This window comes from Chiloscyllium plagiosum, unplaced genomic scaffold, assembly GCF_037043375.1.
Source record: "Chiloscyllium plagiosum isolate Xiang-an unplaced genomic scaffold, Cpla_swu_hap1 HiC_scaffold_1, whole genome shotgun sequence".
Classification (NCBI taxonomy): Eukaryota; Metazoa; Chordata; class Chondrichthyes; order Orectolobiformes; family Hemiscylliidae; genus Chiloscyllium; species Chiloscyllium plagiosum.
In genome coordinates, this window is record NW_028270139.1 from 13,628,349 (window position 1) to 13,651,995 (window position 23,647).

The 23,647-nt window shown below is 44.0% G+C and overlaps 1 protein-coding gene across 3 annotated transcripts in view; it reads left to right on the forward strand.

The window, feature by feature from the left end:
* The window catches only part of fstl5 (follistatin-like 5), a 540,838-nt gene that overhangs the window by 54,818 nt on the left and 462,373 nt on the right, over positions 1-23,647 (forward strand). For all 3 annotated transcript variants that reach the window (XM_087977338.1, XM_043698740.2, XM_087977263.1), the window contains one exon: positions 7,612-7,645. In XM_087977338.1, coding sequence (XP_087833464.1) covers positions 7,612-7,645 — 34 coding nt within the window. The remainder of the gene's footprint in view (positions 1-7,611; positions 7,646-23,647) is intronic.

Below are 23,647 nucleotides of genomic sequence, written 5' to 3' on the forward strand. Positions count from 1 at the left end.
ACATTTCATACAATCTGAATGGAAAGAGACTGGTGCTGTGCAGGCTTTGTGTAGGACCTCACAATTTGTCCAGTTGCCTCATTCATTCACTCTGCAAACTTGCAGGCTCAGAGTAAGGAATTAAGGTGAATAGAACTCCCAAGCCAAAATTGACTGTCCATCACCCACCGTCTCAACCTACATATATAACAATGGATAGTGGAGTTGATTGCTGAGGATTCTGGTGATTTGTTTTTTCTCTGTTTTCGTGTGTGCATCGCAAAGGGAATGACAGAGACGGAGGGAAAAACAACGGGGAAACTATAACCGCAGGGAACCAGGTGATACAAATGGTGAGGAGAGCAGGATAAATTATTTTATTGCAGAATACAACCACAGAATCGCTATGGTGCAGAAGGAGGCCTTTCAGCCATCATTACCTCGTGTCAATCTCTTTTTTTTTTCTCATCCCATTGCAGATTACTTTTATCTAAATAATCATTTAGTCCCCTCATGAATGACTCAATTGAATCTACTTCACCACACATCCAGGCAGTGCGTTCAGCACCCTAACCACTCACTGAGTAAAGATGTTTTTCCTCAATTCACCTCAGCTTCTTACCTTAAATTTGTGCCCTGGTGAACCTTTTAAGAGTGGGAACAGCTTCTCCCTATCTAGTCTCTCCAGCCCACTCATAATTTTGAAACCTCTATCAGAACTCCTCTTACCCTTCTCCGCTCCAAGAGGAGCAGTCCCAAACTTTTCAATCTATCCTCACAACTGAACTCCTCATGCTTGGAGCCATTCTTGCAAACCATTCTTATGCACTCTCTCCAATGTGTTCCAGTCTCCATATAATGTGGCACTCAGAGCTGTACTCAATACTTCAGCTGAGGCCTAACAAGTGTCTAATACAAATTTAACATAGGTCGGTGGATTTATGTATACTGAGTGAGTCAGGTGACCTGGAGGCAGCCTAAAAACTGACAGTCGACCTGAGACACCTACAATAAAGTATTCCCTATTCAAGTTCACTCCCTGTGTACCTCACATTCTGTAGATGGTTCTAGAGAAACTGGCGACGAGAGTTGGATCAGCTCATAAGCTGTGTGCGGGTGCCACTCCTTTATGTTGGCAGGAAGGACTGAAGCAGGATTGTGGAAGTAAAGTTGAGGCAAGCAGTTGTGAGGGACTCGGGCTGCAGTCTCTGCCAGGGAAGAACGGCATGCACCGAGGAGTGAGCCAGGACGGCGGTCGTCAGGGGACTTAGGCTGTTGCGGGCAGTTGAAGAGAGGAGTACTCACCCGGGAGTGCACTGAAGTCATCATGGAAAGCAGTTGCAAAGGCTGCAGCTGACGCTAGTGAAGAACGGTATGCTAACAGTCAGTGAGGGAGCAATAGACATGGATGGTCTCTGATCATCAAGGGGACTGGGCTGTGAATGGCTACTGGATTTGAATGATGAGAAAAATGCCTGCCAGCAGGAAAACAAAATGGCAGGCCAATTTGGAGTGATGGGACAATTTGCTGATGAGACAGAAAGTTGGATTCTGTGCACAAAATATTTTAATGCATAATTAAAGGCAAATAAAGTAGCTGAAGACATAATGGTACTGGTTTTCTTGAATAGCATTGGGAACAAGACCTTCTAAAGAGTCTGGTGCAATCAGAAAAACCCATGGAGAAGACCTATCAAGAACTATGTGAAGTGTTGGGAAGTATTTTTACACCAAAGTTGCTAATGCTCATGGAATATTTCCGTTTTTATAAATGGGTACAAGCTTGAAGGAAAATCTTTGGCCAATTTATGACTAACTTCAAGAGGTTAGCAGAACATTGCAAATTCGGAGGGTTCCTCCAAGATGTCTTCGAGTCATAGTCGCAGAGTCCTACAGCACAGAGGTAGACCCTTTGGCCCAAACTGGTCCATGCCCTCTAGTCCTCGATTCCCCAACCCTGGGAAAAAGACTGAGTGCGTTCACCCGATCCCGATCTTATATATCCTTTTATAAGAGCTTCCTACCCCAGTCCCCTATGCTCTAAAGAAAAATGTCCTAGCTTGTCCAATCTCTCTCTGTAACTCAGACCATTGAGTCCAGGCAACACCCCTGTAAGTTTCTTCTGCATGCTTTCCAGTTTAAGAACATCCTTCTTATAACAAGGTGACCAAAACTGAACATAATACTCCAAGTGCGGCCTCACCAACATCCTGTACAACTGCAACATAACTTCCCAACTTCTACATTCACTGACCTGACGAATGAAGATCTGTGTGCCAAAAGCCTTCTTCACTGTCCTGTCTACCTATGACTCCACTTCTAGAGAACTGTGCATGTGAACTCTATGGTCCCTGTGCTCCACTACACTCTCTAAGGATCTATCATTCACCATGAAACTCCTATCTTGATTTAGAGTATTAGAGTCATAGAGGTGTACAGCATGGAAACAGACCCTTTGGTCCAACCCATCCATGCTGACCAGATATCCCAACCGAATCTAGTCCATCCTGCCAGCACCTGGTCCATATCCTCCAAACCTTTCCTATTCATATACCCATTCAAATGCCTCTTCAATGTTACAATTGTACAAGCCTCCCCCACTTCCTCTGGCAGCTCATTCCATACACATACCACTCTCTGTGGGAAAAAGTTGCCCTGTAGGTCTTTTTTATATCTTTCCCCTCCCACCCTAAACCTACGCCCTCTAGTTCTGGACTCCATGACCTCAGGGAAAAGACTTTGCCTATTTACCCTATCCATGCCGCTCATAATTTTGTAAACCTCTATAAAGTCACCCCTCAGCCTCCGATGCTCCAGGGAAAACAGTCTCAGACTGTTCAGCCTTTCCCTATAGCTCAGATCCTCCAACCCTGGCAACATCTTCGTAAATCTTTTCTGAACCTTTTCAAGTTTCACAACATCGTTCCGATAGGAAGGAGACCAGAATTGTATGCAATATTCCAACAGTGGCCGAACCAATGTCTTGTACAGCCGCAACATGACCTCCCAACTCCTGTACTCAATACTCTGACCAATAAAGGAAAGCATACCAAACGCCTTCTTCACTATCCCATCTACCTGCGACTCCACTTTCAAGGAGCTATGAACCTGCACTCCAAGATCTCTCTGTTCAGCAACACTCCCTAGGACCTTATACACTTAATGGTAAGTCCAACTAAGATTTGCTTTCCCAAAATGCAGCACCTCGCATTTAGATTACTCAGTGTGGAAACAGGCCCTTCGGCCCAACAAGTCCACACTGACCCGCCGAAGCGCAACCCACCCATATCCCTACATTTGGCCTGTAAAAGGGAAATCCGTCAATGGCAGCAGCATACCTAAAGGCGGCACGCTGGCATAGTGGTTAGCACTGTTGCCTCACAGTGCCAGAAACCCAGGTTCAATTCCCACCTCAGGCAACTGTCTGTGTGGAGTTTGCACATTCTCCCCGTGTCTGCGTGGGTTTCCTCCGGGTGCTCCGGTTTCCTCCCACAGTCACAAAGATGTGCAGGTCAGGTGAATTGGCCATGCTAAATTGTCCATAGTGTTAGGTGCAGCAGTCAGCGGGAAATGCATCTGGGTGGCTTACTTTTCAGAGGGTCGGTGTGGACTGGTTGGGCCGAAGGGCCTGTTTCCACACTGTAGAGAATCTGATCTAATCTAATATGGACACTGGTTCTGTCAATGCGGATGTTTTGTCAAGATTACCACTACTGGCAAATCAGGATTGGAATCTGAAACTTAGTACTTTTCCCAGGAAGAGAGGGTACTGGTGTCAGAAGGCCAGGTGTGGAACACCTCCTGGAATGACCTGGTCTTGAGCCAAGGGGTGAGCTTGGTCCTGAGAGAAAGGACTTGTCATTAGAAACCATCCAGAATTACGTCCTGAGCTGTCCAGGAGGTGGACGTTGTCCATATCAGGCAGGTGTTTATTGTGCGGAATGAGAATTGTTATTCCCTCCCCTGTTAAGAAGAACGGTGCTGGACTAATTCAATCAAGGGCACCCCAGCACCCTTGCTAGAAAAAAACAGCCAGGAGCTAGTTTTGGTGGCTGAAGGTGGACTCCCAGATAGAGGAATAATCAGGATCATGTGAATCATGCACATTAGTTAGGAAGGCATCGCCATTGCCACCCCTTCATCCATGGGAATGGCCTCAATCACCAATGCGTTAAATTCTCGTCAATTACACCCAGTAGAAAAATAGATGGCCACTTCATGGGACCTGAGATGGTGGTGGTCATAAAGTCTATATTTGAGGATGCAATAATTGATGGGATGGAATATTTGCCAGGTTCTGGATCCCAGAACAAGTCATGAGTGACAATGCCCCACGGTTTGTGGCACAAGAGTTCAAAGAGTATCTGTAAAATCCCAGAATCAGACATGTGAGATAATCTTCGTGATGCCATGCCACACTTCAATGATCCAGTGCTCACTGAAGCCTTTAATGTTCAAATGCCACCTGAAAACCATATTTGAATAGACCAGAGGGGTGGTAGAGTGAAGTTAGGAAGCGCAGCTGGTGAGAAGGACAAGAAACCCAAGGTCAAGGATGTTCCAAAAAAGAGAGAGCATGTTAGCCCGGAATAATACATCTGGGGAGAAGGGGATCCCAGTGGTGGTGCTGGCTCAATCAGGACTGCTATCATATATGGTGCAGCCTCGGAATGAACACATCCAGAGGAGATATGCGGACTGGCTGATCACTGCACCTCGCCAACCGGAGATGAGCCAGTCCAGATGGGATCAGTGGTGTTGACAGAATCATCTGTCTCCAAGTCAGGTTGGCTGCTCCCAGGGTGGAGACAATGGCAGCAACAGCCAATCAAAGAGGGAGATGTCTGCTGAACAATTGGAGCCTCCGAAGCCCGGGAGACTGCACTAGAAAAGGTTCCTGAGATGGGGAGACAGCCTCATGGGAATTGCCATCCCCTGAGAGACTGATCGTGTCAATATAGACTTTGGAAGGGTTAGTTCATTTTCCATGGTTTTTTTTTGTAACTATTGCTGACAATGTACATCAACTGGCTACAACGCCTGCTTAATAGTTGTCATTGTTGAGTATATTGTTAAGGGGAATTTGAAATAAAAGGGGAAGTGAAGGGTGTTATCAATGTAGCTGGGAGAGAGTCTGGTAACCCGGAGGAAGGAGCTACGAGAGGCACTTAAAACTGTGCAGCTGAGAGAACAGATAACATAATATTCCCTATTCAGTATTACTGTCTATCAACTGTGGTCTAGTGAATCATAAACATAATAATGTCACCTCCTTGCTCTTGTAATCCATGTCCCTATTAATAAAGCAAAGATACTGTTTACTTCAGTTATTCAGCATCAACCAACCTGACCTTCTGGTTGCCATCCATTTTGATTCCTGCTCCCACTCCCCCAGTGACATCTGCATCCTTGGCATCCTCCATTGTCCAAGTGAGGCCAGACATAAACTGAAGGAACAACACCTATTTCACCTGGGGAACTTACAGCCCAGTGGCCTCAATATTGAATTCACCAGCTTCAAAATCCCCCCAACCTCATCCCATGTCCAGCCCTTCCCCTCCTCCCCACATTCCTGACATGACCTCACCTGTCTATCTTCCTACTCCTCTCCCCTCTCCACCCTTCCCAGTGTCCAATCACGATAACCCCCTACCTGCATCCACCTATCACATCCCATCTACCCTTCCCCCAGCCTTCCCCCCCCCCCCCACCCTATTTATTTATGGGCTCCCCTCCCCCTCCCCAGTCCTGATGAAGGGTTTTGGCCTGAAATGTTGACTTTCCTGCTGCTCAGATGCTGTCTGGCTTGCTATCTTTTCCCAGCTCCAATTCTTTTGACTTCCAGCATCTGCAGTCCTTGCTGTCGCCAATGCTTTAGTTACTGCTTTTACCTGTCCTGCCACTTGCAAGAATCTGTGCACACATGCACGGCGGTCCCTCTGCCCTTACATCCCCCTTAGAATTGAACTCCCCTTTATAGATTTCCTTTCCATGTTTTTCCAAGCAAAATACATCACCTCAGTTTCGAAGCTTCCTGCTTCTGTCATTTAAGTTGTATTCACTTGGATTTTTAATGTTATTGCTGGCTAGGTAGTAGGTGGAAAACCCTTGAAGCTATTTCTGTAAAGATAATGCTACATCAGTGTACTAATTTTCTCCTAAGTAGTAACAAATCCCCAGTGTAGAGCATAATCCAGGAAATTTACTGACTCTGCTCAGAAAAGAGGTTGGTCACAACAGATTTGACCAAATGGCACCATGTTTATCATCTTCTCAATGGAAATGAATCACTGTTCACCACTGCCAGTCTCCTGTCTTAGAAAACATTAAACATGAGCACTTCAGTGATTTTAGTTGTTAAATTGTATATGTTAGGGCAGATCTCGCGTGCTGCTCAGCTTAAGTCTGTTTCTATCACTGATGTTAGCAAACTGGTTTGAACAAATAATTAATTTGAAGACTGGAATTAATCAAAGAATGTTAAGATTTCTCTTAGCAAAACAAAAACTAACAACAGACCAGTCTTCAAAGTAGTTCTATTCTAATTGGTCAAATGGGCAGCACGATGGCTCAGTGGATAGCACTGCTGCCTCACAGTGCCGGGCACCCGGGGCAGTCTGTGTGGGGTTTGCACATTCTCCCCGTGTTCGCGTGGGTTTCCTCTGGGTGCTCTGGTTTCCTCCCAAAGTCCAAAGATGGCAGGTTAGGGTGAATTGACCATGCCAAATTGCCCATAGTGTTCAGGGAGGTGTTGGTTAGGTGCATTAGTCAGGGGTAAGTGTAGAGTAATAGGGTTAGGGGAATGGGTCTGGGTGGGTTACTCTTTGGAGGGTCAGTGTGGGCTTGTTGGGCCAAATAGGAGTTCTATGAAATTAGAAAGTTTTGCTGAGGTGACCATCTCATAACAGTCCAGTGCGTTCGACTATTACCCTTTAATGTTAATTTTCATGTCGCATCTCTATGACTCTGACTCTATAACATATGGGATTAGCATGTGATTCAGTTTGGTCAGTTCTTCCAAATAAGGAAGGAAAACCCATTAAGGGATCTGGGAAACTGGGTTATTTTAGAGTTCGGCAGTTTCAGGAAATTCCTTGTCTCAACAATAATATCTGAATAAAGTTACCAAACAATCAGGCACAGCTTTACAGTAACATAATAAACATCAAACATACTTTTAAATTAAAAACTAAAAGTGTTATCATTCTGATCTGTGCTTCCTGGATTATGTTCTTTCTGAATCTTGTTTTTATAACACAGTGCTTCATATCTTTTTCACCAATTTTTTTCAATTCTAATTTTTTTTCTTCCAAAACCTGAAATCATACACTTATCAGCTATCATCATCAGTTTTGGAAGAAGAAGCAACTTTGAATTAAATGTCATTTCAAGTGTGACTAAGAGTTTTACTTCTAAAATATGCCAAAGATGTCCATATTAATATCATCGTGTTATTGGTATAAGCAGGTAAATGTTTGATGTTTATCATGCAGTAAAACAGGCAGGGGGTGTTAGCCAATGAATCTTGTGAGATTTAAATGTGTATTTCTCATGTCCAACCAAAGCAGATTTAGGATATGTGAGCTCTGTGTCTTTTACTGAAAGTAATATTTTATTTCCTGTTTATTGTAGCAAGATGGAAGTCCAGACAGCGTAAGACTAAAAGGTGAGTTTTCATTTTATTCATAGATTTCTGTTAATGTTGTCCTGATAAGAAAACTGAAATGTATTAGTGGCTATTGTCTTTGTATCTTTGCTTTTTGTACTTCTGGAGCAATTAATTTTAGTTTATCATGATGTATTGAGAACGGAATCTCTTCAGTTCATCTTCAAATTAATGGAAATGAAAATCAAGTGTGTTTTATAATAGGCAAACAGTTTTCTCTGCTAGTTTGTCACTTCAGATGAAAGATGTTGCTGTAGACAAAATGAAAGATGTTAGATCTCAGGAACTAGCACTTTAAATACTACGTCAAATGAATATTTAACTTGTGCAATGTCTTGTTTTCCTGAAATGCTGCTTTATGGTGAATGTAGCCTTTTTTGTGGTGGGAATGGAGCCAACCAATTCCTGGCTGGTATATAGATGCCACAACAAATCATGTGGTTCAAATGTCCCAATTCAGTGCAGTGTCTCAGAGGTAGCTTTGTACCTGATGCGCATTGGGACCCTGAGGAAATCTGGACATGCGCATATCCCTGAATTTTGCACAAGAAGGTTAAATTTCCAATTGGTGGATTTACCCTGCCCAGATTACTTTGTGGTTCCCATAACAGTGAGTTCAGATGGCCAGAGCTATGGCTGTTTGCTTTATACTCACCCTCATTTTTACATAGGCTATTTTACACTAAGGGTTGCCAACCTGTATCTTACAGAAAGCTGTTTCTGATTAATTAAATTCTAAAGTACATATGGGAAATATATTTAGTTATTACAATTGAATTATATATGAAGGGAAAATTGCTATACACCTTTATTTTGCTGTGAAACTTGACAGTGCAGGCTGCCTAGTAGTATTGGGTATCTGTTGTTCATCATAGATCATACGGAGTAGAAGGGGCCTATCAATCCATCGGGTCTGCACTGACTCATGAGTAATAGCTGATCTCAACCTAATCCCATTTACCAGCATTTGGCCCATAGCCTTGAATGTTACAATGTGTCACGTGCTCATTTAGGTACTTTTCAAACAATGTAAAGCAATCTGCCTCTACCACCCTCCCTTGCGGTACATTCTAGTCTGTCACCACATCTGGGTAAAAAGATTTTCCTTTCCATCCTCCCCCTAAATCACCTTGAACCCGTGTCCCCTCATGACTGACTAAGGGGAACAGCTGCTTCTATCCGTGTCCCTCACAATCTTGTGTTCCTCAAACAGATTGCCCCTTACGGCTTCTCTGCTCCAACAAAAACAACCCAAGCCTATTCAACCTTTCTTATAACTTAATTTTTTATCACTCCAACATCCTGGTGAATCTCCTCTGCACCCCCTCCATTGCAATTGTTTCCTGTAATGTGGCAATCAGAACTGCACACAGTACTCCACCTGTGGTTTCACCAAAGTTCTATGCAATTCCATCATGACTTCCATTTCTCACCTGATGAAGGTCCCACATCCCTTTTTCACCACCCTACTAACTTGCCCTTCTGCCTTTTGTAAACAAACATGCCAAGATTCCTTTGATCCACAGACTTCCTAGTGTTATGCCATTCATTGAATACTTTCTTGTCAAATTACTTCTACCAAAGCGTTAACACCTCACAGTTTTCAGAGTTGAATTCCATCTGCCATTTATTTACCAATTTGGCTATCCTTTTTATATCATCTTGTCACTCAAGACACTCAACTTCACTGTTAAACATCCAAACAATCTTTGTATTATCTGCAAACTTACTAATTTAACCCCCAAAACAGTAATCTATGACATTTATACAAATGACGAATAATAGAGAACCCAGCATAGGCCTCTGGAGTACACACTGGACACTGGCTTTCTACAACTGAGTCAATTTTGAATCCACTTTATCCCATGTGCATTTGCATTCTTGATAAATCTCCTTTGTTGGATTTCATCAAAGGCTTAGCTGAAATCCATACAAACAACATCACTTGCAATCTCCTCATCTACATGCCTGGTTATCTTCTCAAAAGATGCAATCTAATTTGGAAGACCTCCCTCTGACAAAGTCGAAACGTGTGGCGCTGGAAAAGCACAGCAGATCAGGCAGCAACCGAGGAGCAGGAGAATCATCACTTCAGGCATAAACCCTTCATGAGTATTTTCAGTCCTCACTTTCTCCTAGTCCCCTGCTCTCGGATGCTGCCTGACCTCCTGTACTTTTCCAACGCCCCACTTTTCGACTCTGATCTCCAGCATTTGCAGTCCTCACGTTCTCCTCCCTCTGACTATCCCCGATCAAGCCTTTCCAAGTGGAGACAGATGCCCTCCTTTAAAATTTTCTCCAATATTTTCCCCACCACTGATGTGAGACTCACTCGGAGGGCAACTCTGATCGAGCCAAATGGATGTTTGTTGATCAGGCAGGTTCGAAATTTGGATTTTGATGAAGTTCATTTCATAAAATTCACAAAGGTAGGGAAAAGCAAAATGTGAACTCACCAGTAATTGGTTAGCTCCATTCTCTCCACAAAAAGGCTACATTCACCATAAAGCAGCATTTCAGGAAAACAGGACATTATAGGAGTTAAATATCCACTTAACGCAGTATTTAAAATGCTAATTCCTGAGATCAATTCCCTTGTTTATTTGCAGATGTTACTGTACTTTTCAGTATCCATGAGACTGCAGAAATTTGCTTTGATTTCAACTGAGTGTCACTCTTCAAAATGACAATCTCCATTTCCCAAGTAACAACCAAGGCTATACAGCACATTAATTTCTTCAGGACTGTCACTCACAACCACTTCCATGAAAGGGTTCGAAGTAAACATTATGCCGGGCATCAGATGCATTAATTCTGCTGCTGAAGTCTTGGCCAAGTCTGGTCACGACATCATTGTACTTGTCAATGTCCAGGATTCCAATAGTAGTTCCATTTTCTGCCTGCATTTCCAGTACCTAGACTTGCTCTAGCGGAAGATTTAAGTTTCAGCTTTAAAGGTCTCACTGCACTAATCATGTCAGCAATTGTCTTCTGTTTCACTTGCAATTTACAGTCAGGACATTCAATTTCTCTGTCATCTTTGTTTCTTGAAGCCATTAAAGCTATGATTTATCACAAAAGTAATTGATTTATTGTCTCATGTACCGAAGTACAGTGAAAAGCTTTGTTTACGAGCAGTGCAGGCAGGTCATAGTAAGCAAGGATGTGCAGATCAAAAAGACTTTGACAGAGGCATTGCTGATTGAGTAATTTTTTACACATTTAGAATTTAAGTTGAAGTGTAGGACAGTTATAAGAAATGTTATAATTAGATCTGCTGTAGGGAGTTTACAAGGAATCGTGGGGTATTGGTGCCAGCATGAATTTAACAATGAAAACTTTGATAGAAAAGAAATCAGTGCACTATTTTTCCCCTTCTAAGCCTGTATGCAACAAAATATTACCATACTTTGATGACGGTTAATCAAGAAATGACTTGAAACTTTGGTGTTGCTTGGCCTTTGCACGAATCGAAGGAACAGAAGAACAGGAGTAGGCCATTCAACCTGTTGAGCCTATCCTGCCATTTCCACTATCATGGCTGATTGAATGCCTCAATGCATTCTAATCTGCCCTATTCTGTTAATCTTTTGTTTTTAACATTCACAGAGTGAGGGTGTCATTGGCTAGGTGAGCACTTATTGTCTATCCCTAATTGCCCAGAGGGCAGTTAAGAATCAATCACCATTGCTGTGGGTCTGGAGTGACCAGTAGGCCAGACCAGGTAATGATGGCAGTTCCTTCCCTGAAAGGCCTTCATGAGCCAAATAGCTTTTTCCTGACAGTCCCTAATAAAAACCGAAAGCACTACAGATGCTTTAAATCAGAAACAAAAACACAATTTGCTGGAAAAGCTCAACATGTCTGGTAGGATCACTGGAGAGAAATCAGAGTTAACATTTCAGGTCCAGTGATTCTTCCTCAGAACTGATGGTAGTGAGGAAAATGTTGGTTTATATACAGTAGGTAAGGTGGGGGGGAAGGGGAGGGTAGAGAGTGGGTAAGGAGTAAACAATAGATGGGGATAGAGCCCAAAGAGAGAGAAGAACAGTTGGACAGACAAAGAAGTAGATAATGATCTGGCTATAAATAGGGTCTGTTAGTGGCTAACAATGGGTCGTGTGTAATAACAGACTGTGTGATAATGAAGCCTGGTGTGTGGAGGTTAGAGTAAGGACTTGGAAGAACTCCAAGCATGAAAGCTGTTGAATTTGATATTGAGTCCAGAAGGCCACAGGATCCTCAAGTGGAAAATGAGATGCTGTTCTTCCGACTTGTGCTGAGCTTCCCTGGAGCACTGCAGCAAGCCTGAGACAGATGTAGGCCAGGGAATGGGGTGGTGTGTTGAAGTGGCAGGCAACTGAAAGCTCAGGGTCTTTTATGTGGATCACAAATGCAACGATCACAATGTTCCAAAATGCAGACCCCAACTCCATGAGGTAAGTTTTTATAATTACTTATCTTCCCAGGCTGCAGTCTGTTCACTTTCCCATTCAGCTCCAGTTCTGAAGTGCAGGCCCCAAATCCGTGAAGTAAGTTTTTATAATCTCTTACCTGCGAGTCACAAAGGCAGAGAACCTGAGAGCGAGCAGCACAGAGTGGAGGAAATAAATTGGTCATCATTAGACTCTTAATTCTGGATATTTATTGAATTCAAATTCCACCATCTGATATGATGAGATTCGAACCCTGGTCTCCAGAACACTATCTGGGTCAAAAGATTAACACTCTGGTGATAATACCACTTGGCCATTGCCTTCCCTTTGCACAATTGATAATCAAATATTTATGAACATCTACTTTAAAACTGCTCCAAGACTGAGCTTCTACGTCCCTTAAGGTCATAGAACTCCACAGAATCACTACCCTTGAGGAGTAAAATGATTTCTCTTCATCTTAGTCCTACATGGCATCCCCCTTATATTGTGCTCCTCACCAGGGGAAACATCTTTCCTGCATATAGAGACTTTGTAACAGAGAAAATAGGAGCAGGAGTAAGCCATTTGAGCAATTCAATATTATCATGACTTATGAACCAATCAGCACCCTGTTCCCTACTTCCACCTCATGCTCAATAATATTAGTCCTCCCTATTCTATTCCTACATATATCCTCCTACTACTGCAACAGATCTTTTACCTGTGCTCTTTGCTCCTGAGACAGGCAGCTCACTATCCTATGACATGGGTTTGAGAAATGCACACTGGTCTGAGCATGGCTAGAGTACTATGTTTCATACAGTTCCATCATAATCTCCCTGCTCTCGAACTAAAGGCACGTTTACTATTTGGTTTCTTACCCTCATCATCCATCTGTCCTGATACTTAAGAAATTGAAGCACATACACACCAAGATCCCTCTCATCCTCGTTGCTTCCCAACGTCCTGTTGTTCATTACGTATTCCCTTGTATAGTTTGTCCTGCTCAAGTGCATCACTTCACGTTCTTCCAGATTGAATTCCATTTTCCACTTATTGACCCATCTGGCCAACCTGTGTGTAGTGTAAGGCTGTCCTCTTCACTATTTACAACTTCACCACTTCTTGTATCATCTGTAAACATAGTGATCAATCCTCCAACATTCAAGTCTAAATCACATATAAAAACCACAAACAACAAGGACCCCAACACTGACCTCTATGGGACCCCATTGGAAATAGACTTTAAGAGCAAACCCCTCCCAGCCATCACCCTCCGCTTCCTGCCACTCTACCTATTGTGATTGTAATTCGCTGAATTTCCTTGGATGCCGAGGCCTCTTACATTTACTATTAGCCTGCCATGCAGGACGTTATCAAAAGTCTTACTGAAGTCTAAGAAAACTATCTCAAAAGCGTTGCCCTCATCTGCATATTGGGCCACCTCTTCAAAAAGCTTAATCAAGTTGGTCAGACATGACCACCCCTTTACAAAACCTTGGTTCTTGGTCAATCCCTGCCTCTCCATACGCAATTAATTCTGTCCCTCAGAATTTTATCCAATACTTTCTCCACCGTTGAAGCTGGGTGACTGGCCTGTAGTTTCTTGATTTTATCCCTTGCTCCCTTCTTGAATAAAGGTATCACATTGGCTGTCCTGTTGCCCTCTGGCATCTTTCCTGTGGCCAGAGAGGAATTCAAACATTTTGCAAACACTCCTGCTATTCCTACCTTGCCTCACTGTACAACCTGGAAACATTTCATCCAGCCCTGGAGATTTTAAGCCAGCTAGACCACTCAGCATCTCCTGTCTGTCAGTGCTAATTATTTGATCGTATCACAGATCTTCTCCATGATTCCTATAATCTATATTTTTCATCCCACGAATGAACATCAACACAAAGTATTCATTTAAAACCCTACCTACGTCCAAACTATCATTGTGGCCTTATTCTTTGCCTTTTTATTCTTTACTCTTCAGAAGTTAGATTAGATTAGATTCGCTACAGTGTGGAAACAGGCCCTTCAGCCCAACTAGTCCATGCCAACCCTCCGAAGAGTAACCCACTCAGACCCATTCCCCTATGACTACGGGTAATTTAGCATGGCCAATTCACCTGACCACATCTTTTGGATTGTGGGAGGAAACCGGAGCACCCGGAGGAAGTCCACGCAGACACAGGGAGAATGTGCAAACTGCACACAGACAGTCGCTCAAGACAGGAATCAAACCCGGGTCCCTGGTGCTGTGAGGCAGCAGAGCTAACCACTGAGCCATCATGCCGCTTACTCTTCATGAGTTTCACTGTTGTGAAACAACTTAGGATTTTTCAAGTCTACTTACCAAGCTATGGGAAAGATACAAGAAGGTGGAAAGGGAACATACAGGCAGTGCAGGGATCCCATGTGGCTGTTCCCTTCAATAAGAAGTATACCATTTTGGATACTATTGGGGGGATGACTTATCTGGGTAAGCCATGGGGTACAGGTCTCTGGAACAGTATCTGTCTCTGTTGTTCAGAAGGGAAAGGGAGAGATGAGCAGATTAGTCATTGAGGACTCCATAGTTAGGGGAACAGGCAGGAGGTTTTGTGGGAATGAGAGAGACGCACGGTTGGTGTGTTGCCTCCCAGGTGCCAGGGCTCGTGATGTCTCTGATCGTGTTTTCGGGATCCTGGATGGGAAGGGGGAGCAGCCCCAAGTCATGGCCCACATAGGTACTAACGGCATAGGTAAGAAAAGGGATGGGGATTTAAGGCAGAAATTTAGGGTACTAGGATGGGAGCTCAGTGCGAGAGCAAACAGAGTTGTTATCTCTGGTTTATTGCCCGTGCTTCATGCTAGCGAGGCGAGGAATAGGGAGAGAGATGAGTTGAACACATGGCTACAGGGATGGTGCAGGAGGGAAGGTTTTGGATTCCTGGGTATATAGTATAGAACATAGAAGAATACAGCGCAGTACAGGCCCTTTGGCCCTCGATGTTGCGCCGATCCAAGCCCACCTAACCTACACTAGCCCACTATCCTCCATATGCCTATCCAATGCCCGCTTAAATGCCCATAAAGAGGGAGAGTCCACCACTGCTACTGGCAGGGCATTCCATGAACTCACGACTCGCTGAGTAAAGAACCTACCCCTAACATCTGTCCTATACCTACCACCCCTTAATTTAAAGCTACGCCACCTCGTAATAGCTGACTCCATACGTGGAAAAAGGTTCTCACGGTCAACCCTTTCTAAACCCCTAATCATTTTGTAAACCTCTATCAAGTCATCCCTAAACCTTCTTTTCTCCAATGAAAAAAACCCAAGTGCCTCAGCCTTTCCTCATACGATCTTCCTACCATACCAGGCAACATCCTGGTAAACCTCCTCTGCACCTGTTCCAGTGCCTCCACATCCTTCCTATAGTATGGCGACCAAAACTGCACACAATATTCCAGATGCGGCCGCACCAGAGTCTTATACAACTGCAACATGACCTCAGGACTCCGGAACTCAATTCCTCTACCAATAAAAGCCAGTACGCCATATGCCTTCTTCACCGCACTATTTACCTGGGTGGCAACTTTCAAAGATCTGTGTACATGGACACCAAGATCCCTCTGCTCATCCACACTACCAACTATCCAACCATTAGCCCAGTACCCCATCTTACCAAAGTGAATCACCTCACACTTAGCTACATTGAACTCCATTTGCCACCTTTCTGCCCAGTTCTGCAGCTTATCTATATCCCGCTGTAACCTGCCACATCCTTCCTCACTGTCAACAACTCCTCCGACTTTCGTATCATCCGCAAACTTGCTCACCCAACCTTCTAGCCCCTCCTTCAGGTCATTTATAAAAATGACAAACAGCAATGGTCCCAAAACAGATCCTTGCGGAACACCGCTAGTAACGGCACTCCAAGATGAACCTTTACCATCAACTACTACCCTCTGTCTTCTTCCAGCCAGCCAATTCCTAATCCAAATCTCCAAACTCATCCTCAATGCCATACCTCTGTATTTTTTGAAGTAGCCTACCATGGGGAACCTTATCAAACGCCTTACTAAAATCCATATACACCACATCTACCGCTTTACCCTCGTCTACCTCTTTAGTCATCTTCTCAAAGAATTCAATAAGGTTTGTGAGGCACAACCTGCCCTTCACAAAACTATGCTGACTATCCTTGATCACATTATTCCTATCCAGATGTTCATAAATCCTATCCTTTACAATTCTCTCTAAGACTTTGCCCACAACAGAAGTGAGACTCACCGGCCTATAGTTACTAGGGTTATCCCTACTCCCCTTCTTGAACAAGGGAACCACATTTGCTAGCCTCCAGTCTTCTGGCACTACTCCTGTAGACAACGAGGACATAAAAATCAAGGCTAATGGCTCTGCAATCTCCTCCCTTGCTTCCCAGAGAATCCTAGGATAAATGCCATCAGGCCCAGGGGGCTTATCTATTTTCACCCTTTCCAGAATTTTACAACACCTCTTCCCTACATACCTCAAAGCCATTCATTCTACTTAATTGTGACTCAGTATTCACATCGGCAAAAATGTCCTGTTCCTGAGTGAATACTGACGAAAAGTATTCATTCAGTGTCTCCCCAATCTCTTCAGCCTCCACACGCAACTTCCCCACTACTATCCTTGACTGGACCTATTCCTACCCTAGTCATTCTTTTATTCCTGACATACCTATAGAAAGCCTTAGGGTTTTCCCTAATCCTACCAACTAAGGACCTTTCATGTCCCCTCCTTGCTGCTCTTAGCTCTCTCTTCAGGTCCTTCCTGGCTACCTTATAACTCTCAATCGCCCCAATTGAACCTTCACACCTCATCTTTACATAGGCCGCCCTCTTCCATTTAACCAGGGATTCCAATTCCTTATTAAATCACGGCTCCCTCACACGACCCTTTCCTCCCTGCCTGACAGGTACATACTTATCAAGGACACTCAATAGTTGCTCCTTGAACAAGCTCCACATATCAATTACGCCCTTCCCTTGAAGCCTACTTTTCCAAGCCACGCATCCTAAGTCATGCCTCACCGCATCATAATTTCCCTGCCCCCAGCTATAACTCTTGCCCTGCAGTGCACACTTATCCCTCTTCATCACTAGAGTAAAAGTCACCGAATTGTGGTTACTGTCCCCAACGTGCTCACCTACCTCTAATTCCAACACCTGGCCTGGTTCGTTACCCAGAACCAAATCCAATATGGCCTCACCACTTGTTGGCCTATCTACATATTGTGTCAGGAAACCCTCCTGCACACATTGGACAAACACCGACCCATCTAACGAACTAGAGCTATAGCTTTCCCAATCAATATCAGGAAAGTTAAAGTCCCCCATAAGAACCACCCTATTACTTTCACTCTTCTCCTGAATCATCCTTGCAATCCTTTCTTCTACGTTTCTAGGACTATTACGAGGCCTGTAAAAAAGTCCTAACAGGGTGACCTCACCTTTCCTATTCCTAACCTCAGCCCAAACTACCTCAGATGGCGAGTCTTCATCAATCGTCCTTTCCACCGCTGTAATACGATCTTTGACAAGCAATGCCACATCTCCCCCTCTTTTACTCCCACCTCTGACCCTACTAAAACATTTAAACCCTGGAACCTGCAACAGCCAATCCTGTCCCTGTTCTACCCATGTCTCCGTAATAGCCACAACATCGAAGTCCCAGGTACCAACCCACGCTGCAAGTTCACCTACCTTATTTCGTATACTTCTTGCATTGAAGTATACACACTTCAAGCCACTTTCCTGTTTACAGGCACCCTCCTTTGAGATTGATGCCATGTTCCTAACCTCCCTACACTCCAGGCCCTGCACCTAAAGCTACAGTCTAGGTTCCCATGCCCCTGCAGAGTTAGTTTAAACCTCCCCCCCCCAAGAGCACTAGCAAACCTCCCCCCAAGGATACTGGTGCCCCTCAGGTTCAGGTGCAGACCATCCTGTTTATAGAGGTCCCACCTTCCCCAGAAAGAACCCCAGTTATCCAAATACCGGAATCCCTCCCTCCTGCACATCCCTGTAGCCACGCATTTAACTGTTCTCTCTCCCTATTCCTCGACTCTCTATCATGTGGCACGGGTAACAAACCAGAGACAACAATTCTGTTTGTTCTAACTCTGAGCTTCCAACCTAGCTCCCTGAAAGCCTGCCTAACATCGTCAGTGCTCCTCCTACCTATGTCATTGGTGCCAATGTGGACCACGACTTCGGTCTGCTCCCTCTCCCCCTTAAGGACCCGGAAAACACGATCAGAGACATCCCGTACCCTTGCACCTGGGAGGCAACATACCAAACGTGAGTCTCTCTCGTTCCCACAAAACCGCCTATCTGTGCCCCGAACTATCGAGTCCCCAATTACTATTGCTCTGCTCTTCTCCACCCTTCCCTTCTGAGCTCGGTGGGGCTGGCATCTGTGAAGAGAAATCAGGGTTAACATTTTGGGTTCGGTGATCCTTCCTTCGAACCCTGTTTTTGATTTACAGCATCCGTAGTTAGAGTCATAGAGATGTACAGCACGGAAACACACCCTTCGGCCCAACCCGTCCATGCTGACCAGATATCCCATCTGCCAGCACCTGGCCCATATCCCTCCAAACCCTTCCTATTCATATACCCATCCAAATGCCTCTTAAATGTTGCAATTGTACCAGCCTCAACCACATCCTCTGGTAGCTCATTCCATACACGTACCACCCTCTGCGTGAAAAAGATGCCCCCAAGGTCTCTTTTATATCTTTCCCCTCTCACTCTAAACTTATGCCCTCTAGTTCTGCTCCTCGACCCCAGGGAAAAGACTTCGTCTATTTATCCTATCCATGCCCCTCATAATTTTGTAAACCTCTATAAGATCACCCCTCAGCCTCCAACGCTCCAGGGAAAACAGCCCCAGCCTGTTCAGCCTCTCCCTGTAGCTCAGATCCTCCAACCCTGGCAACATCCTTGTAAATCTTTTCTGAACCCTTTCAAGTTTGACAACATCTTTCCGATAAGAAGGCAACCTGAATTGCATGGAATATTCCAACAGTGGCCTAACCAATGTCCTGTACAGCCGCAACATGACCTCCCAACTCCTGTACTCAATACTCTGACCAATAAAGGAAAGCATACCAAATGCGTCCTTCACTATCCTATCTACCTGCGACTCCACTTTCAAGGAGCTATGAACCTGCATTCCAAGGTCTCTTGTTTAGCAACACTCCCTAGGACCTTACCATTAAGTGTATAAATCCTGCTAAGATTTGCTTTCCCAAAATGCAGCATCTCACATTTATTTAAATTAAACTCCATCTGCCACTTCTCAGCCCACTGGCCCATCTGGTCCAGATCCTGTTGTAATCTGAGGTAACCCTCTTCACTGTCCACTACACCTCCAATTTTGGTGTCATCTGCAAACTTACTAACTGTACCTCATATGCTCGCATCCAAATCATTTATGTAAATGACAAAAAGTAGAGGGCCCAGCACCAATCCTTGTGGCATTCCACTGGTCACAGGCGTCCAGTCTGAAAAACAACCCTCCACTACACCCTCTTCTACCTTTGAGCCAGTTCTGTAACCAAATGGCTAGTTCTTCTTGTATTCCATGAGATCTAACCTTGCTAATCAGTCTCCCTTGGGGAACCTTGTCGAACGCCTTACTGAAGTCCATATAGATCATATGTACTGCTCTGCCCTCATCAATCTTCTTTATTACTTCTTCAAAAAACTCAATCAAGTTTATGAGACATGATTTCCCACGCACAAAGCCATGTTGACTATTCCTAATCAGTCCTTGCCTTTCCAAATACATATACATCCTGTCCCTCAGGATTCCCTCCAACAACTTGCACACCACCTAGGTTAGGCTCACCGGTCTATAGTTCCCTGGCTTGTCTTTACCATCCTTCTTAAACAGTGGCACCACGTTTGCTAACCTCCAGTCTTCCGGCACCTCACCTGTGACTATTAATGATACAAATATGTCAGCAAGAGGCCAAGCAATCACTTTTCTAGATTCCCACAGAGTTCTCGGGTATATCTGACCAGCCTTTCCTTTCCTTTCACCCTGACAGGAATATACTTTCTCTGGATTCTTGTTATCTCATTTCTGAAGGCTTCCCATTTTCCAGCCGTCCCTTTATCTGCGAACATCTGCCCCCAATCAGCTTTCGAAAGTTCTTGCCTAAACCCGTCAAAATTGACCTTTATCCAATTTAGGACTTCAACTTTTAGATCTGGTCTATCCTTTTCCATCACTATTTTAAAATGAATAGAAATATGGTCGCTGGGCCCAAAGTGCTCCCCCACTGACACCTCAGTCACCTGCCCTGCCTTATTTCCCAAGAGTAGGTCAAGTTTTGCACCTTCTCTTGTAGGTACATCCACATACTGAATCAGAAAATTGTCTTATACACACTTAAGAAATTCCTCTCCATCTAAACCTTTAACACTATGGCAGTCCCAGTCGATGTTTGGAAAGTTAAAATCCCCTGCCATAACCACCCTATTATTCTTTATAGATAGCTGAGATCTCCTTACAAGTTTGTTTCTCAATTTCCCTCTGACAATTCGGGGGTCTATAATACAATCCCAATAAGGTGATCATCCCTTTCTTATTTCTCAGTTCCACCCAAATACCTTCCCTGGATGTATTTCCGGGAAAATCCTCCCTCAGCACAGCTGTAATGCTATCCCTTATCAAAAATGCCACTCCCCCTCCTCTCTTGCCTCCCTTTCTATCCTTCCTGTAGCATTTGTATCCTGTATCCTGGAACATTAATCTGCGAGTCCTGCCCATCCCTGAGCTATGTTTCCGTAATTGCTATGATATCCCAGTCCCATGTTCCTAACCATGCCCTGAGTTCATCTGCCTTCCCTGTTAGGCCCCATGCATTGAAATGAATGCAGTTTAATTTATTAGTCCTACCTTGTCCCTACCTGCCCTGGCTGTGTTTGTTTGACTCACTTCTGTTCTCAGCTGTACCCGTCCCAGATCGATCTCTTTCCTCACTATCTCCCTGGGTCCCACCCCCCCAGCTTATTAGTTGAAATCCTCCCAAGCAGTTCTAGCAAATTTCCCTGCCAGTATATTAGTCCCCTTTTAGTTTTTATTCTATCCTTTTCCAATTTTGTCACTTTTTCACTGTTACTATTAAATTTTCCATAGTGGACTCTCTCATTTCTCCACTACTAACCAGTGTTGCACTCCCTGTTTTCTCTCTCTCTCTCCTGTTTAAAATAGTGGGTTACATTAGCAACCCTCCAATCCATCGGAACTTTTCCAGACTCTCTAGAATCTTGAAAGATACCCACCAATGCATTCACTATTTCTCGGGCCACTTCTTTGTGCACCCTGTTAAAAATCACACAACACCAGGTCATAGACCAACAGGTTTATTTGGTGTTGTGTGATTTTTAACTTGGTCCACCCCAGTCCAACACCAGCACCTCCACATTATGTACTTTGGGATGGTGACTATAGGGCTCTGAGGATTCATCAGCAGTTTAATTCCAGCAGATTCCCCAGCACATATTTCCTAATAGTCTGATGTTCTTCAGTTCCTTCCATTCACTAGCTACTTTTCCTGTTTTATTTTGTGCCAGTCCTGAATAAACAATTTTTGCAATTTATCCATGCACTGTTTAAATGTTTATCATTGCCAATCCATCATCCTATTCATCCCTTTAAATAATCTTTCTTCATAGCCAGCTTGCACCTTATAGTTTCCTTTATATTCAGAAACCCTGAATCAATTATGTCACTCTCCATCTTCATTCAGAATTCCATCATATTCCGGTCACTCTTGCCCCAGAGGCTAGATAAGCAAGAATGACAATTATTGCTTTCTTGTTGTATAATACCCAGTCTATAATGGTTTGTTCTCTAATTGGTTCTCAATGTATTGATTCTGAAAACCATCCTAAACCATCCTAAACACAATCCAGGATTTCTCACGATTTGATTTGTCTAATCTATATGCAGATTAAAGTCATCTTTACTGCTTGCATTTCAAATTTCCTGTTTACCAACGTTACAACTACAGTTTAGGAGTCAGTATACAGCCCCACTATTGTTATCTGTCCCCTGGCGTTTCTAAGTTCTAGCCGTACTGATTCCACTTCAACAAAGTTAATGTCCCTGTATTCCTGATTTTCCTACTCCTCAGATGCTGCCTGAACTGCTGTGCTTTTCCAGCACCACTCTAATCCATTAATGTCCATCTTCACTATTACTTTAATTTTCTCTGTAACTTGCAATGAAATCCCACCTCCTTTTCCATTTTGTCTCTCCTTCCTAAACACTGAATGTACCTGGAAATTCAGCTTTCATCCATGCCACCATATCTCCGTAATACTTAGATTAGATTAGATTACTTAGTGTGGAAACAGGCCCTTCAGCCCAACAGGTCCACACTGACCCTCCGAAGAGCAACCCACGCAGACCCATTCCCCTACATTTACCCCTTCACCTAACTCTACGGGCAATTTAGCACGGCCAATTCACCTAACCTGCACATCTTTGGACTGTGGGAGGAAACCGGAGCACCCGGAGGAAACCCACGCAGACACTGGGAGAATGTGCCAACTCCACACAGACAGTTGCCCAAGGCGGGAATTGAACCCAGGTCTCTGGTGCTGTGAGGCAGCAGTGCTAACCACTGCACCACCGTGCCTCCCGTAACCATGTCATATACCAACCATGTCATATCCATTTATGTTTATTTGCTCAACTAATTCATTCAATTTATTAAGACATAAAACCTGAAGGCTTTTCTTTATAACATTGTTAATCTTGTTTGCATTGTTTTGCACTGTGGCCCTGTTTGATTCTTGCCCTCGAATTGCCCATCAATTTCCTTAGTTCCCATTCCCGCTGCCATTTTAAACCCTCTCTGATTACACTGGCGAATACTTCCCTTAGGATATCAGTTCTGGTGTTGTCCAAGTGCATTCCATCCAGTTTATATTGGTCCCACCTTCTCCAGAACCGGTCTCTGTGTCCCAGGAATCTGAAAGCCTACCCCTTGCAACATCTCTCCAACCATGTACTGATTTGATAAATTTTGGTACTCCAACTACGTTTGAGGTATATGTTTAAATTTGCTTTCTAGCTCCCTATATCCTGTTTTTAGGACCTCATCTCCTTTTATTTCCTATGTCATTGTTACTGATGTGTATCCCGATGACTGGCTGGTCATTCTGTCACTCTGGAATGCTGTGTTATGGCCCTGAGCCATCCTTGGCCCACGCAGCCAGGAGGTAACATATCATTCTGGAGTCTTCTTTGGAGTTGTCAATCTATTTAAATGTCAATCTATTTCCTTTACAATCGACCATTCCACCAATTACTGTGCCATTCCCACATTTATACCTCCAGTGGCATACAGCAAATTTGGCTGTTGCTATTTTCTTCTGACAGGACATTCACCCACAACAATGATATCCAAAGCATTATAACTGTTTTGCTATTACCTGACTCGTCCACTTACTCTGCCTGGTGGTTATCCATTCCCACTCTACCTCTGGTGTCTTAGCCTGCAGAGTGATTACTTCTGTGCACATGATACTCTCAGCCACG